Source organism: Humulus lupulus, chromosome 1 (genome assembly GCF_963169125.1).
Source record: "Humulus lupulus chromosome 1, drHumLupu1.1, whole genome shotgun sequence".
Classification (NCBI taxonomy): domain Eukaryota; kingdom Viridiplantae; phylum Streptophyta; class Magnoliopsida; order Rosales; family Cannabaceae; genus Humulus; species Humulus lupulus.
In genome coordinates, this window is record NC_084793.1 from 223,743,647 (window position 1) to 223,757,361 (window position 13,715).

General features: G+C 38.7%; 1 protein-coding gene and 1 pseudogene across 1 annotated transcript; one reads left to right on the forward strand and one right to left on the reverse strand.

Annotated features, from left to right (window-relative positions):
- Nucleotides 1-594: 594 nt before the first annotated feature.
- LOC133827981 (uncharacterized) lies at nucleotides 595-1,516 on the forward strand (annotated as a pseudogene).
- An 8,890-nt stretch (nucleotides 1,517-10,406) lies between these two features.
- On the reverse strand, nucleotides 10,407-10,943 carry LOC133830038 (uncharacterized). Its single transcript, XM_062259938.1, has one exon. The coding sequence runs from the start codon at nucleotides 10,941-10,943 to the stop codon at nucleotides 10,407-10,409; it is 537 nt and encodes a 178-aa protein (XP_062115922.1).
- Nucleotides 10,944-13,715: the final 2,772 nt, after the last annotated feature.

The following is a 13,715-nucleotide window of genomic DNA, read 5'->3' on the forward strand; positions in this document are numbered from 1 at the left end:
CTCGTAGCATTGTATTGTCACATCGTATTTTTGTCTTCAGATTTAAAATTATTTTTTCTTAAGAAAAGATACCCGTAGCATTGTATTGTCACATTGTATTTTTGTCTTCAGATTTAAAATTATTTTTTCTTAAGAAAAGATACCCGCAGCATTGTATTGTCACATCGTATTTTTGTCTTCAAATTTAAAATTATTTTTTCTTAAGAAAAGATACCCATAGCATTGTATTGTCACATCATATTTTGTCTTAAGAAAAGATACCTGTAGCATTGTATTGTCACATCGTATTTTTGTCTTTGGATTTCACATTATTTTGTCTTAAGAAATCTAACTTCAAAATCCCTATATAATGGCATATTTTTCACTTAAGATGACCACACCTCTTCAACATAGTTCTAAACCAACTTCTTTCTCTTTCAAAATGACTTCAATTCGAACTTCTTCATACTCAATTGAAGAAGATGTGCACTTGTGTCATGTGTATCTTAACATTTCTCAAAATCCAATCATAGGAATTAACCAATCCAGAGATCAGATGTGGGCAAGAGTTAAATTAGCTATCACTCTGGACAGTTTAGTAGTCAACCTCGACCGAGAAGATCTTTGCAAACTCGAATGACGACCATTCTTGCGGCAGTTTCAAAATTAAGGGGATGCATTAACCAAATTGAAAATAAAAATCCAAGTGGTGCTTCACAAGAAGATATTGTGAGTATATATTGTTATAGTTTATTTTTAGTTAGTAACTTATTCTTAATTTTATTGACAATATTTATTTATTATTCAACAGTTAAATCAAGCGAAGATGATATTAGCACAAGATCCAAAGTATAGAAGAGGGTTCAAATTTGATCATGTGTGGTCCATTCTTAAAGATTGTGAGAAATTTACAAATGACAACACTAATTCACCAGCTAGATTCCAACAACATGGTCGTAGTTTCAATTCCCCCCAATCTTGTTCTTCTGGCTTCGAATCACTGACATCGGCACCCATCGGTATGAGTTCATTAGATCTTAATATGAATGATGAGGAAGTTCTTATAAATATATTTGAAAGACCTATCGGTGTGAAAAAAGCAAAAGAAAAACAAAAAAGTGATGAACAATTTAAGAAATTAATGGATTAAAGTCAAAAACTTGTTAACGTTATAGAAAAGGGTAACTTTCAAAGAAATGAACTTCTGAGACAAAAGGTTGATGTGGCTAGAATGAGAGAAGAGAATAAAATTTTATTTACGGATTTAAATTCTATATCCGATCCAGAGTTTCGCCAATTTATTCAAAGTGAAAAGAGAAAAATTTACAGATCAAGAGCACAAACATCCGAACATGGAGAACAAGGAGAATGATCTCAATATCAGGGATCTCAATATCGAGCATCTCAGTTCCAAAGATCTCAAAATGAAGAAGAACAAGGAGAAGGAGTTGAAGATGAACATCAACGATCTCAAAATCCTTCACAAGATTATAGTCAATATTATGACTATCTTGGCAGAACTGGGAATAATTTTTAAAATTATTAGAAGTATGTCTTAGTTTGTCTTGTGTTCTATTTATATATATTGTTGTTTTCCATTTTATGTTTGGTGTGTTTGATTTTAATATTAGAATGTAAGTTTGTAATATTTTAATTATCTTTTGTATATTTAATCAATTTCAATGTTAATTTTATTTTCTTATAGTGTAGAGTAAGAATTTTCATACACAAATTAAAATAAATTATATAAAAAATTAATTATGAAATATTTGAAATTTTATTTAGAAAATTAAATTATATGTGTATTTATAAATTAAAAAACCCAACATAAAATATAGACCCAAATAATACTCATATGTTTATATATATATATAAGATATAAATATATTTATCTTTTTAAAAAAATATGAAATATATATAAGAAAAAAAAAACCTTTTGTCGTGTGAACAGTGCACAGCATATATGCCGTGACATTGTTCATAAACGGCTAAATAGGGGTATATTTGAAGTTGGGTTGGAGTTATATATCTACTGTTCACGACATATAATGCCGTATTCCCATTCGATTGGTGATGGCCTTAGTACTAGACTTCTGTAGAAGCTGAGGGAAACCAAACCAGAAGGAAACACTTAACTCAGCTCATTTTTTCCCTCCCTCTCATTTGTCTCTCTATCTCTTGAAGCCTTGGGGGGTTTTGTTGAATTTTAGGAAGAAAGGTTCGGACACTTGGGGCTTAAAGCTAGGAATTGACTAACAACAGTACAAGGGCCATGGTTCTCCATTGAGGTAAGGTTTTTCTCTGAATTTCTGGTAGTTTCAGCAGTGATTTAAAGGTTTTCCGTAAGGTTTAAGCCTTAGTTTTATTTTTGGGTTTTTATGAAAGTATTGGGTAGTTTTTGTGGTAATAATGATGATTATGTTGTATTGATGTAAGTTCTAGATACAATTTTGGGTTTGGGTGTTGATTTGGATGGATTTCTATGAATTTGGCTCGAAGAAAACACAGGGAATTCTGGGTTTGGAGCTCGAGCTGCAACCCTGTTCTTCAGGCGTCGCGACTTGTTTGCGTGAGAAGACCCTGGAGGGTGTCTGAAACTATCCAGGCACTGCAATGCAGGTTGAGGTGCGCCGCAATCCACGTCTCCCAGAAGAGAGCCTCAGGACTCACTGACTTGTAGCGCACCATGGCCCTAGGGGGCTGGGCCGCGGCTCAAATAGGGGATATTGGCCAATTAAGGGTTTTATGCTCGGGAACTCAAATCTTAAGGCTAGGGAAGAATTTTACTACCCAGTTTAGTAGAATTTGAGGTCCCAGAGGCTAGTATGATATTCTGAAGGCTTTTGATTGTGATGGCCATTTATCATTACGTTGTGACTATATCTTACCGCTCAGGCTCGGTATTAGGGATAGATCTCGCGATCGTTTTGGGTTGTCAGCTCGGGACACAAGGTAAGAAAATTGTCCATGCCCATAGAGCTATCTGTGGTTATATTATGTCAAGTGTTATGTGTAATTGTGTGTAACTATTACATCATACGTGTGTTTGTGATGGGAATGGCGAAGGTCAGGAACGGGGAAGGTTGGGATCGACTTTTAACGTGTTGAATGCAGGACGCTAGGGCAAAACCCTTTAAGGGTGCTGTACTCACCCACTCGGTGAAGACCGTGAGTTTGATGCATGGTAATGCACCCTGATCAGCGTAGGCCGCTGTTGTGAATTGTGATAGAGGCTTGTAATTGTTTGTTGTATCTGTTTACGTTATGCATTTGTTGAAATGAATTGTTGTATGATATGTTTGTGGAATTTTCTCGCTGGGCCTTGACTCACGGGTGCTCTATGGTACAAGTAAGGGCAAAGGAAATGTCGATCAAGCACGAGTTGGAGGGAATGGAGCAGTGCGTACATGTTTGGCCTTTCTGGCTGCCACGACTGGGGTTGTTTTGAGGGACACATTGTAAACGTTCAATTTTGTCGCTTAAGTCGACTGTACCCACATTTTTGGATTGTAAATATATTTCAAAACAATATTTTGGGATCCCAATGTAACACTTTTATGATTTAAATGAATGTTTAAACATTTTATATTTAAATTTCATTAAACGAGTCTTTATTTTAATTTAATCACACTTTTGGTCTAAGACCTCGATTAGCGAGCTAATGACACATTTTAAAATCTCATGGTAACAACTTCAGGGTAGTAGGGCATTACAACTTTGTATCAGAGCGAGCCAAGGTTTATTGTTCCTGGAGATTGACTGATCATGTACGCTCGCTGCGAGAGACAAGCTCGACTCATGGTTGGTTGGTATTAAGTGCAATATTTTTTTTAACTGGTTATTTGAATTTCCTTATCTGCTAGAATTGAGAGCATGATGTATATGTATGTATTTTGTGGGAATGATACTTGGTAATTGATGCATGAACGTTATGGACTTGCTTCCTAGTACACATATTGTATATGGCTATTGTGTTGTTTGGCCTTGCTAATGGTATAGTTCTGGATAAGGATATCAGAGCTGGTATGTTAGGTTATTGGCTGTGGATAGATTTGGAAATTTTGCATCCAAGACAGTCAACTGGATTAGGCAATGTTAATGGTGGGGTTGTGGATGAAAGTTGAGACCAGAATCCTCCATCTGTCCTTGGGATTGGCAGTAGATGTTCGCTGGCATACAAGCAAGAGGAAGAGATTAGGTGGTTGAGATAGCAGGTTCTGTCAAGGAATGCTACCTCATGTAATTTGGCAACAATAGAACCAACTACGGTTCAACTTGAGGGAAGAAATAAATTGGGAATTACTGTTTGAAAGGTTCCAGAAGTGTTACCCTCTAGTTTTCGAGGGAGGTTTGGACCCGTTCAGAGTGAAACTATGGATGGGCATGATTAGCTATGTCCTTGACTATATAGGAGCGGAAGGCAATGATAGAGTGGCTTGTGCCACGTACATGCTGCAGGAGGATGCTCAAACGTGGTGGGAAGTTGTATCTTAGACCTAGAATGTTGTCATGATGGGTTGGGAGGAATTTAGACAATGGTTCAGCGAGAGGCGCTGTTGTGACATAGTGTGAATTGTGAAGACCAACGAGTTTATGAACTTGGCTCAAGGTAGTAAGATAGTGATAGAGTATGTCAATGAATTTGATAGGTTGGAAAATTCACTTTTAATTTGGTACCAACAGATGTGGCCCAGAAAGAGCGATTCACTCGAGGACTAAACTCTGGGATAGCCGAGAGCGTTAGGATCACTCCAGTATATGAGATTGTTACCTATGCTTGGGCAACATGGAAGTTTCTTGTTATAGAGGATGCAAGAGATGAGACATGGAGTGCGAGTGTCGTAGGGCAGGGAGCTCAGGCAATGGTATCCCAATTTGCGGGATCAGGTAGGGGCGGAGGCCCAGTAATAAGAGAAGAGAGACCCCCGATAGTTCTACTACTCTTGCTCCTGACAGGAGGGGGATCATAGTATATAGGGTGGCCGCCAGGGCGGCAATGAGGTCTGGAGGAGTTATCCAGTATGCGCCAGGTGCAGGAGACATCATCTGGGAAAATGCCGAGCGAAGACATGTTTTTCAATGTGGAATAGTTGGGCACATCAATAAGGGTTGCCCGAAGTCAAAGGCGGAAGAACTAAATAGTACAGATAGCTCGACCTTAGCTCGGGTGTCCGTCTCGATGTGGTCAAAGCCTGAGGCTAGTCCCTCAGAGGCGGCATGTCAGTTTTCTAGTTCCCGTACTTTTGTATTTGGTTGAATGAGCTTGGTACTACGTATCTCTTAGAAGAGATACAGATATGTGTCACATGCTATACGATTGATACACTATGGGGCTTGTGACTTTAGTGACTGCCGAGGAAAATTGGTAATTTCTAGGAGATGGGTTAGAGTATTACTGGAAGGTAGTTAGCAGTAATAATTAATTGAGCTGGTTATATGAGGATTTGATGCGATCCTGAGTATGGATTAATCTGCCAAGTAAGGGATAATCATGGATTGTAAGAACTATTGGTGACCCCTGAGTTTAAAAGGAAAGGACCCAGTTGCGGTTATGGGATGCCTAGCTACTGTGAAGGGTACTACTAGGGTTATATCAGTTATACCATATGAAGACTGGATCAGCCAGTAAGGCTTTAGATGGGTTCAAAAGGATTCATTGGAATTGCAGTTGCGTCAAGGAATCGAGTATGCTATGGGATTGAGGAAGGGATAGAACCGGTATCAGGGACATCATGAAGAATGACACTAGTTGAGTAGAAAGAATTAAAGATTCAGTTGAAGAAGTTATTTGACTTGAGGGTTGGTTAGATGGAGCACCTCATCATGAGACACGTCATCATCGTTTGTCAAGAAGAAGACCAAATCTACAAGAATATGTACTGCATATGGATAGCCAAAATAATATAATTGTCAAGAATAGGTATCCATTGTCATGAATGAAGGATTCATTGCCAGGTTGCGAGGGTAGGACAATGTTCTCAAGAATTGACCCTCGATCTGGTTATTACCAGCTGAGGATCAAGGAAAGAGACATTTCAGGAATTACCTCTCGCACCAAGTATGATATGATGTTTTTTTAGTAAAGGCTCTCAAACTGACCAATTCTCCATCGACCCATGTAAATTTGACAAGCAAAGAGTACATGAATGGTATAGACAAGTTTTGTTGGATTGATTGAGAATGTTTTGGACTATTTCTAATTAGAAACAGAGCACGAGTAACATTTTCCTTGATACTACCAAGGCTGGGGCAGTGGAGTTTACAAGTAATGTTCCAGAAGGGATAGGTTTTGATTTCTCTAGATACTATTCAAGGTCATATTATGGGAAGTGATGGGATTATGTATGATTCAGTTAAGATAGAAATCGTAAAGAGATTGCTAAAGGAATGCCTTAGGGGTGAGAAGAATGGTGAAACCGGTAAGATACATCAGCTACTACTTGAAGTATCTTCAGGGACAAGTGTACCTTGAATGAAGTAATGTAAGAACTTAAAGTTTATCTGAATGGATAGTTGCGTACTGGATTTTATAGAAGTTGGAATAAAGGTTGGTTAGCACGCCATGGTATTGAATATGCATGGGATGGACTGCCATAGGAGAAAGGCTTGACGAACACTGTCCTTGTTTAAAACGTGGAGTTATAATGTGGTGCGTCAAGTACTAGGAGGGGGCTCCCGTGTGTAAACTAAAAGAGTGATTTTTTGTACCTCACAGTGGATGAAGAGATAAGGACTTAGATGTTCTACATAGGATGTCGAGTTAACATTAATGTCGGTTAGCCACTGTTAGGCTAGGGTAATGACCGGGATTAGTTTTGAACCTGTGATTGATAATTAGTAGATATACTTCTATGAATAAATGATGAAACACAAAAAGAAGATCCTGTAGCAATGGTTAAGAATCCTACCACTTTGGCATAAATAGGTTAAGATATGCGGATCGGATGAGCGATCCAATGGATGTTGGCGTTGAGGGGAAGATGCAGGATGAGCCTTAGGTTACCCCTTAGGATTATTGTATCCAGAAAGTTTGAATGGGTGTGAAGACCAAAATTTGTATACTAGAGGCACACGACCTAATATTTTAGTAAGTGAGAGATGATAATCAGAAGACAGAATGGCTATTATGACTCTAGGGCATCCTGGAGTTAGTATGGAGAAGTATGATTATGGACCATAAGGGCTGATCACCTCAGATTGCAGATGAGGTGCGTGTATGCAAAAAGTTGTGGCTTGACCTATCGGGTTAACACACTATGATTGTGTGAGTGAGATATCAAACGAAGGAGTGTATACGAAAGGAGACTGTACGTCTCCACTGGACATCGAAGTTGATAGTGTCATATTGAGACCCTTAGGTTCCCAGGTTCTGGAAAAGGGTCATAGAGGGCGCTGAGTATAAGATTGGGATTTGGAATTGATGGTTACATTTAGAAAGAATGATAACCTGAAGGAATAACTCAGACTTTGAGTGTTTTACTTCGAATATGTGAGTTTGGGGACCTTAAGGTAAGTACGGTCCCTGGAGTGCATTGTCACGGTGATGAATATCAGTCGATGGCTAGAGTGGCTCTGAGTAAGATATTATTAGATAGGGAACAAGAAGTACTTATTCCAGAAAATGAAACTAGGGACAGGAAGTATCTTGGTTCAGAATTGGCTTAGAGGACCAGTGAAATTATTAAGAATCGTTAGGGCAGGAGTGTCTGCGTTATTGAGTGGACATAAGAGTTTGCAAATCTAAACATGGGAATGTGGAGTACCAGAATTGGGGACCTTGCATTTCTACGAGTATTTTGAACTAACAGGGATAAGATGGTTCAGAAAGGAAAGAGGAGTTTGACTCTAGATTTGATATACATGCAAGATCCTAATAAGGATTAGGCTAGGGGCCGACAGATTAGCCTTACCCCAACATGGGTGGATGCTCATAAGGTGTTACTGGTGCCAATGTTAAGGAAAGGGGTGTCGAGTACGACCCCTGATTGGGTGAGGAGACCTTGGAAATTCAGTGGAACTTATTTTGTAAGGAAAAGCCAGTGGAAATTATGGATATAGAGATAAAGTCATATAGATTAAGACTATCCTTCTTGCAAAGGTGTTACAAAGACATGGCAAGGTAAAGGACCTGGCTATGGAATTATGGTCAGGTTTGCAGAATTAGCATCCCGAGAAGTTTGAATAAATTTCGAGGACAAAATTTTAATAAGGAGGGGATAGTTGTAACGTCACAAATTTGTTATTAAGGCTGAGAGCCTTGATTCCTGTGCCTGGATGATCTAAATGGAATTATATATGCAATTAATTGATTATACGTGTTATTATGCGATATAAATGATTATGTGGTAATGTGACTACATATGAATGTTTATGTGTATTAAATATGCATGTAGGCCCATTTCTGTAAATTAGGGCATATTTGTAATTTTTGACATGTTGAGGGTATATTTGTATTATGTATGTATTGTGAGTGAGACCCCAATATTATGGGGATATATTTGAGATGTGTGGTTCGAGACGATCCTAGTGGGTGGATTAGCGGAATAGTCACAACGGGGTCAAATACCCGGCTCGAGATGAGCCTAGGGGTATTTTGAGAATGTATTATGTATTCGAGGTTGAACAGGTAACGGGTAATTATTTAGTGAGTATTTTCATATGTCGGGATTAATTGGAAATTTATAGGACTACTTGAGGATTAGCAAGAAATGTGGCGAATGGCGATTTTGCCCTTAGGGACAAAAAGGATAAGGTTGTGACTAAGGGGCATTTTGGTCTTTTTGTTAAGAGGATAGAATTAGCCTTAGTACTAGACTTCTGTAGAAGCTAAGGGAAACCAAACTAGAAGGAAGCACTTAACGCAATTCACTTTTTCCCTTTCTCTCGTTTGTCTCTCTATTTCTTGAAGCCTTGGGGGTTTTGTTGAATTTTGGGAAGAAAGGCTTGGAAACTTGGGGATTAAAGCTAGGAATTGACTAACAGCAGCACAGGGGGCATGGTTCTCCATTGAGGTAAGGTTTTGTCTGAATTTCTGGTAGTTTCAGTTATGGTTTAAAGGTTTTCCTTAAGGTTTAAGCCTTCGTTTGATTTTGGGGTTTTGACGAAAGTATGGGGTAATAATGATGATTATGTTGTATTGATTGTAAGTTGTAGATAAAATTTTGGGTTTGGGTGTTGATTTGTATGGATTGGCTCGAGGAAAACGCAGGGAATTCTGGATTTGGAGCTCGAGTCGCGGCCCTGTTCTTCAGGTGTCGTGGCCTGTGTGCGTGAGAAGACCCTAGAAGGTCTCTGAAATTGCCCAGGCATCGTGGTGCAGGTTGAGGCACGCCGCAACCCGCGTCCCCCAGAAAAGAGCCTCGGGGCTCTCTCACTTGTTGCGTGCCGAGGCCCTAGGGGGCTAGGCCATGAATCAAATAGGGGATGTTGGACAATTAAGAGTTTTAAACTCGGGAACTCAAATCTTAAGGCTCGGGAATGATTCTACTACCTTGTTTAGTAGAATTCAAGGTCCCGTATGCTAGTATGATATTTCAAAGGTTTTTAGTTGATTTAGATTGTCATGGCTATTTATCAATACATTGTGACTATGTCTTACCGTTCAGGCTCGGGATTAAGGATCGTGCTCGGGATCGCTTTGGTTTGTCATCTTGGGACACAAGGTAAGCAAATTGTTTGTGCTCGTAGAGTTATTTGTGCTTATATTGTGTAAAGTGTTATGTGTAATTGTGTGTAACTATTACGTTATGCGTGTGTTTGTGATGAGAACGGTGAAGGTCGGGGATGGCAGAGGCCGGGATCGGCATTAAGCATGTCAAATCCTGGTCGCTAGGATGAGACCCTCTAAGGGTGTCATATTTACCCGCTCGGTGAAGAGCGTGAGCTTGGTTCGACGTAGGCCACCGTTGTGAATTCTTATAGAAGCTTGTAATTGTTTGTTGTGTTACGCGTTTATTGAAATGAATTGTTGTTTGTATGCTGCGTTTGTGGAGTTTTCTTGTTGGGTCTCGGTTCACGGGTGCTCTATGTGCAGGTAAGGGCAAAGGAAATGATGACCAAGCATGAGTTGGAGGGCATGGAGCGGTGCGTACATGTTTGACCTACCTGGGCCCCACGACTGGGTTTTTTTTAGGGACACATTATAAACGTTCGATTTTGTCGCTTAGGCCGACTGTCTCAGCATTTTTGGATTGTAAATATATTTCAAAACAGTATTTTGGGATCCCAATGTAACACTTTTTTTTTTATTTAAATGAATGTTTAAACATTTTATATTTAAATTTCATTAAACGAGTCTTTATTTTAATTTAATCACACTTTTTGTCTAAAACCTCGATTAGCGAGCTAATGGCATAGTTTAAAATTACATGGTAACGAATCTGGGGTAGTAGGGTGTTACACTCGTTCTTGAGTTGAGTCATTCCATACTATAGTTTGTTTAGTAAGTAGTTGGTGAAGAATTGAAGAAAACTGGGAGAAAGACTATTCAGAATAAGCCCCACTTGAGTTTGATCATTTATGGTGTCTCCGTGCAATTCTGGCTCTTGAAAGTAGTTCATCATCGTGATGAAGTGATCACGAACATGCATTCCAGGCGCCATCCTGGCATTAGCATACTTCTTCGTTGCCTCGAAACGATCTTGTCCAAATTTGTGTTCGAACATTTCCTGAAGCTGCTCCATCATTTTATAGGCAGTTTTGACATCCTCCAGCTTCGTCCTTAGCATGTCCGACATGCTAGCTAGCATGTGCACCTTGGCTTTGTTGTTGGCAGTGAGCCAACGCTTGTACTTCTCCCTTGATTCTTTTGAAGATAAATCACCAGGGACGTCAGGACAAACTTCAGTCATAACAAACTTGGAGTTGTCGCCGATCAACACAATGTTGATGTTTGACTTCCATTTGGGAAAATTCTCTCCATTGAGAAGTTCCTTGGAGAGAAGGGGGATAATGGGATTCGACATAGAGCTACAACTATCAATAAGTATAAATCAATGCGTTGTTTAACAAACATTTAATCATATAAACATTCAGAAATAACTCAAACATATAAAATATGCATAGATATGTAAAATACTAAAAAAACAAAAATCCACTATTTCTAAAGTATTTTAACTAGCCACGAATACATGTGTCCCGGTAGGCGAGAATCACAAATTCACTTAGTTAGATAGAAAAAACACCTCAATTAATAATTGTCTAAAACTATAACGTCCCGAATTTGCTAATAAGGCTTGGTACCTTGATTAGCATGTCGGGAGGGAAATAATTGATTTAATTGTATTATTATGTGATTAATCATGATGTATGTGTATTGGCGTTTGTATGATTGAGTTATGAAATGATAAAATTAGATATGCATGTTTAGGTGTATTAAATATGCATGTGGGCCCGTTCTTGTTAATAAGATAATGTTTGCAATTTTGGCCCGTTGATGGCATAAATGTAATTATGTATGTGTTATGCTTGAGACCACAGTATTTTGGAGATATATTTGTAATGTGTACTTCGAGGCGATCCTAGGGAGCGAATTAGCAGAATAGACACAACGGGATCAGATACCCGACTCAGGGTGAACCTAGGGGTATTTTGGGAACGTAGTATGTATTTGAGGATATTGGGTAACAAATAGCTATTTAGCGATTATTTGGGTATACAGAGATTAATTGGGGATTCATTGGACCACTTGAGGGTTGGCGAGAAATGTGGTAAATGACGGGTTTGCTCTTAAAGGCATTAAGAGGCTAAGGATAAGTCTAGGGGCATTTTGGTCATTTCCTAGGCTTAGGATAGACTTAGGAGACCTAAGAAACAACCCGAAACCAAACAATAAAAAACAATCTCTCAGCCCCCTCTCTCTCTCGTTTCTCTCTTCTCTTCTTGGTGCATTGTAATATTTTGGAATTCTTGAGAAGTTGGGCTTAGGAAATTGAAGATTGAGGCTAAGTTGATTGGGGATTTAGCTTAGGGGTCGAAATCCTTTCTAAGGTAAGCTTTACAACTTGATTTCTTTGTGAATTTACTTGCTTAGTATAGGTTTACACTGAGTTTTGTTCTACCCTTGATTGTTAAGATTTGATAGGGTTCTTGGTTAGTTTTAGAGGCAATAATGCTGCTTATGTTGTGTGATTGGGAGTTCTATACTCAATTATGAGTTTAGGTATTGATTTGGGTAAATTTCAATGGAATTGGCTTGAGAAAACACAGGGGAGTTGTGGGTTTTGAGCTCAAACCGCGACGCTGTTCTTCAAGCACCACGGCCCGTGTGCGTGAGAGGGCCCTGAAGGATCTTTGAAGTTGCCCAGGCGCCGCGGCATAGGTTGGGGCACACCGCGGCCCATGACCCCTAGGTGAGAGCCTCAAGCTCTCTGATTTGTAGAGGGTCACGACACCTCTGGGGAGGGCTGATTTTCCAATTAGGGTTTTTGGGCTTGAGAACTCAAACTTAGGGGCTCGGGAAGGATCCTACTACACAGTTTAGTATAATTCGAGGCCCCGGAGGCTAATATATTATTTTGAAGGCTTTTAATCGGTTTAGATTGTGATGGTTATTTATTATTACGTTGTGACTAGTTTTACTGCTAAGGCTAAGGATTAGGGATCGTGCTCAGGATCGACTTGTTTTGTCAGCTCAGGACTCAGGTAAGAAAATTATTTGTAACCGTAGAGAAGGCATGGCCCGATGATAACTCTACAAAATAGAGTTATTTTACCACTTTTTATGTGCTAATTGTTGCTTAATTCTTGAGATTTTAATTGATTTATCAAGTTTTAAAGTAATTTTGAATTTATTGGGCTTATGTTGATTTTATATATTTTTGTGTGTTTTTATAGTTATTTTGTTGTAAAATATTGTAGTTAATTATTTAAAATTAATATTGTTAAATTATGAGTAAAAAGATGCAATTTTGAGCTTAAATGTTTAAGTAAATTAAATTTTAATTAATATTTTCATGAAACTTTTGTTGTATATTTTATTATTGGAAATATTTAGTTTTAATTTAATTTATGTTGATTTTTGTAGAGAATTTATTGCATTTTTTGCTCTTGAAAAAGCAAGAAAAATGAAGGAAAATTGGCATTTTTAAGGAAAAGAAAGTAGGGAAAATGACATTTTAAAAAATGCCATGGATCAAGCTCCTCTGCTCAACCCGCCAGGCCCACCACGCTGCCTCCCAAGCCTGAGCCCGATCCCACCTGCTGGCCCAATCCTTCCTCCAGCCGTGCCTCCAAGCCTCCCTTCTTCAGCAAATCACCACACGCCCCAGCAACCCACGGATCATGCTCCAGCTCCCTTCAGCAATCCCCTTCAACGTTCCAGCCATCTACGCCTGAAGCCAGGACCAACCCGCATGCTCCCAGCCAGCTGAAAACAGCCACCAACCAGCTCCTTTATTCCATTTTTTGAGCCCATAAAAATGCCACAATGTACTCTTGTCCCCTATGTTCAAAAATGCCACTTTTTACCTCACTTTCTACACATTTTACCCCAAAATATCATCATTACACCCTATAATTTATCCATATTTGCCATATTATAATTAATTCAATTAATTTAATCAATTTAATTAATTTAAATTGATTAATTTAATACTCATTTTTGGCTATAAATAAGGGATTTGTGGTGCATATTTTGGAAAGGAGGTTACCATACCAAAAATTCTACACATTTCAAAACCTCTCTATTATCTTCATCTTCTTCTTCTTTTTTGTTACTTTCTATGTATTTTTAGAGG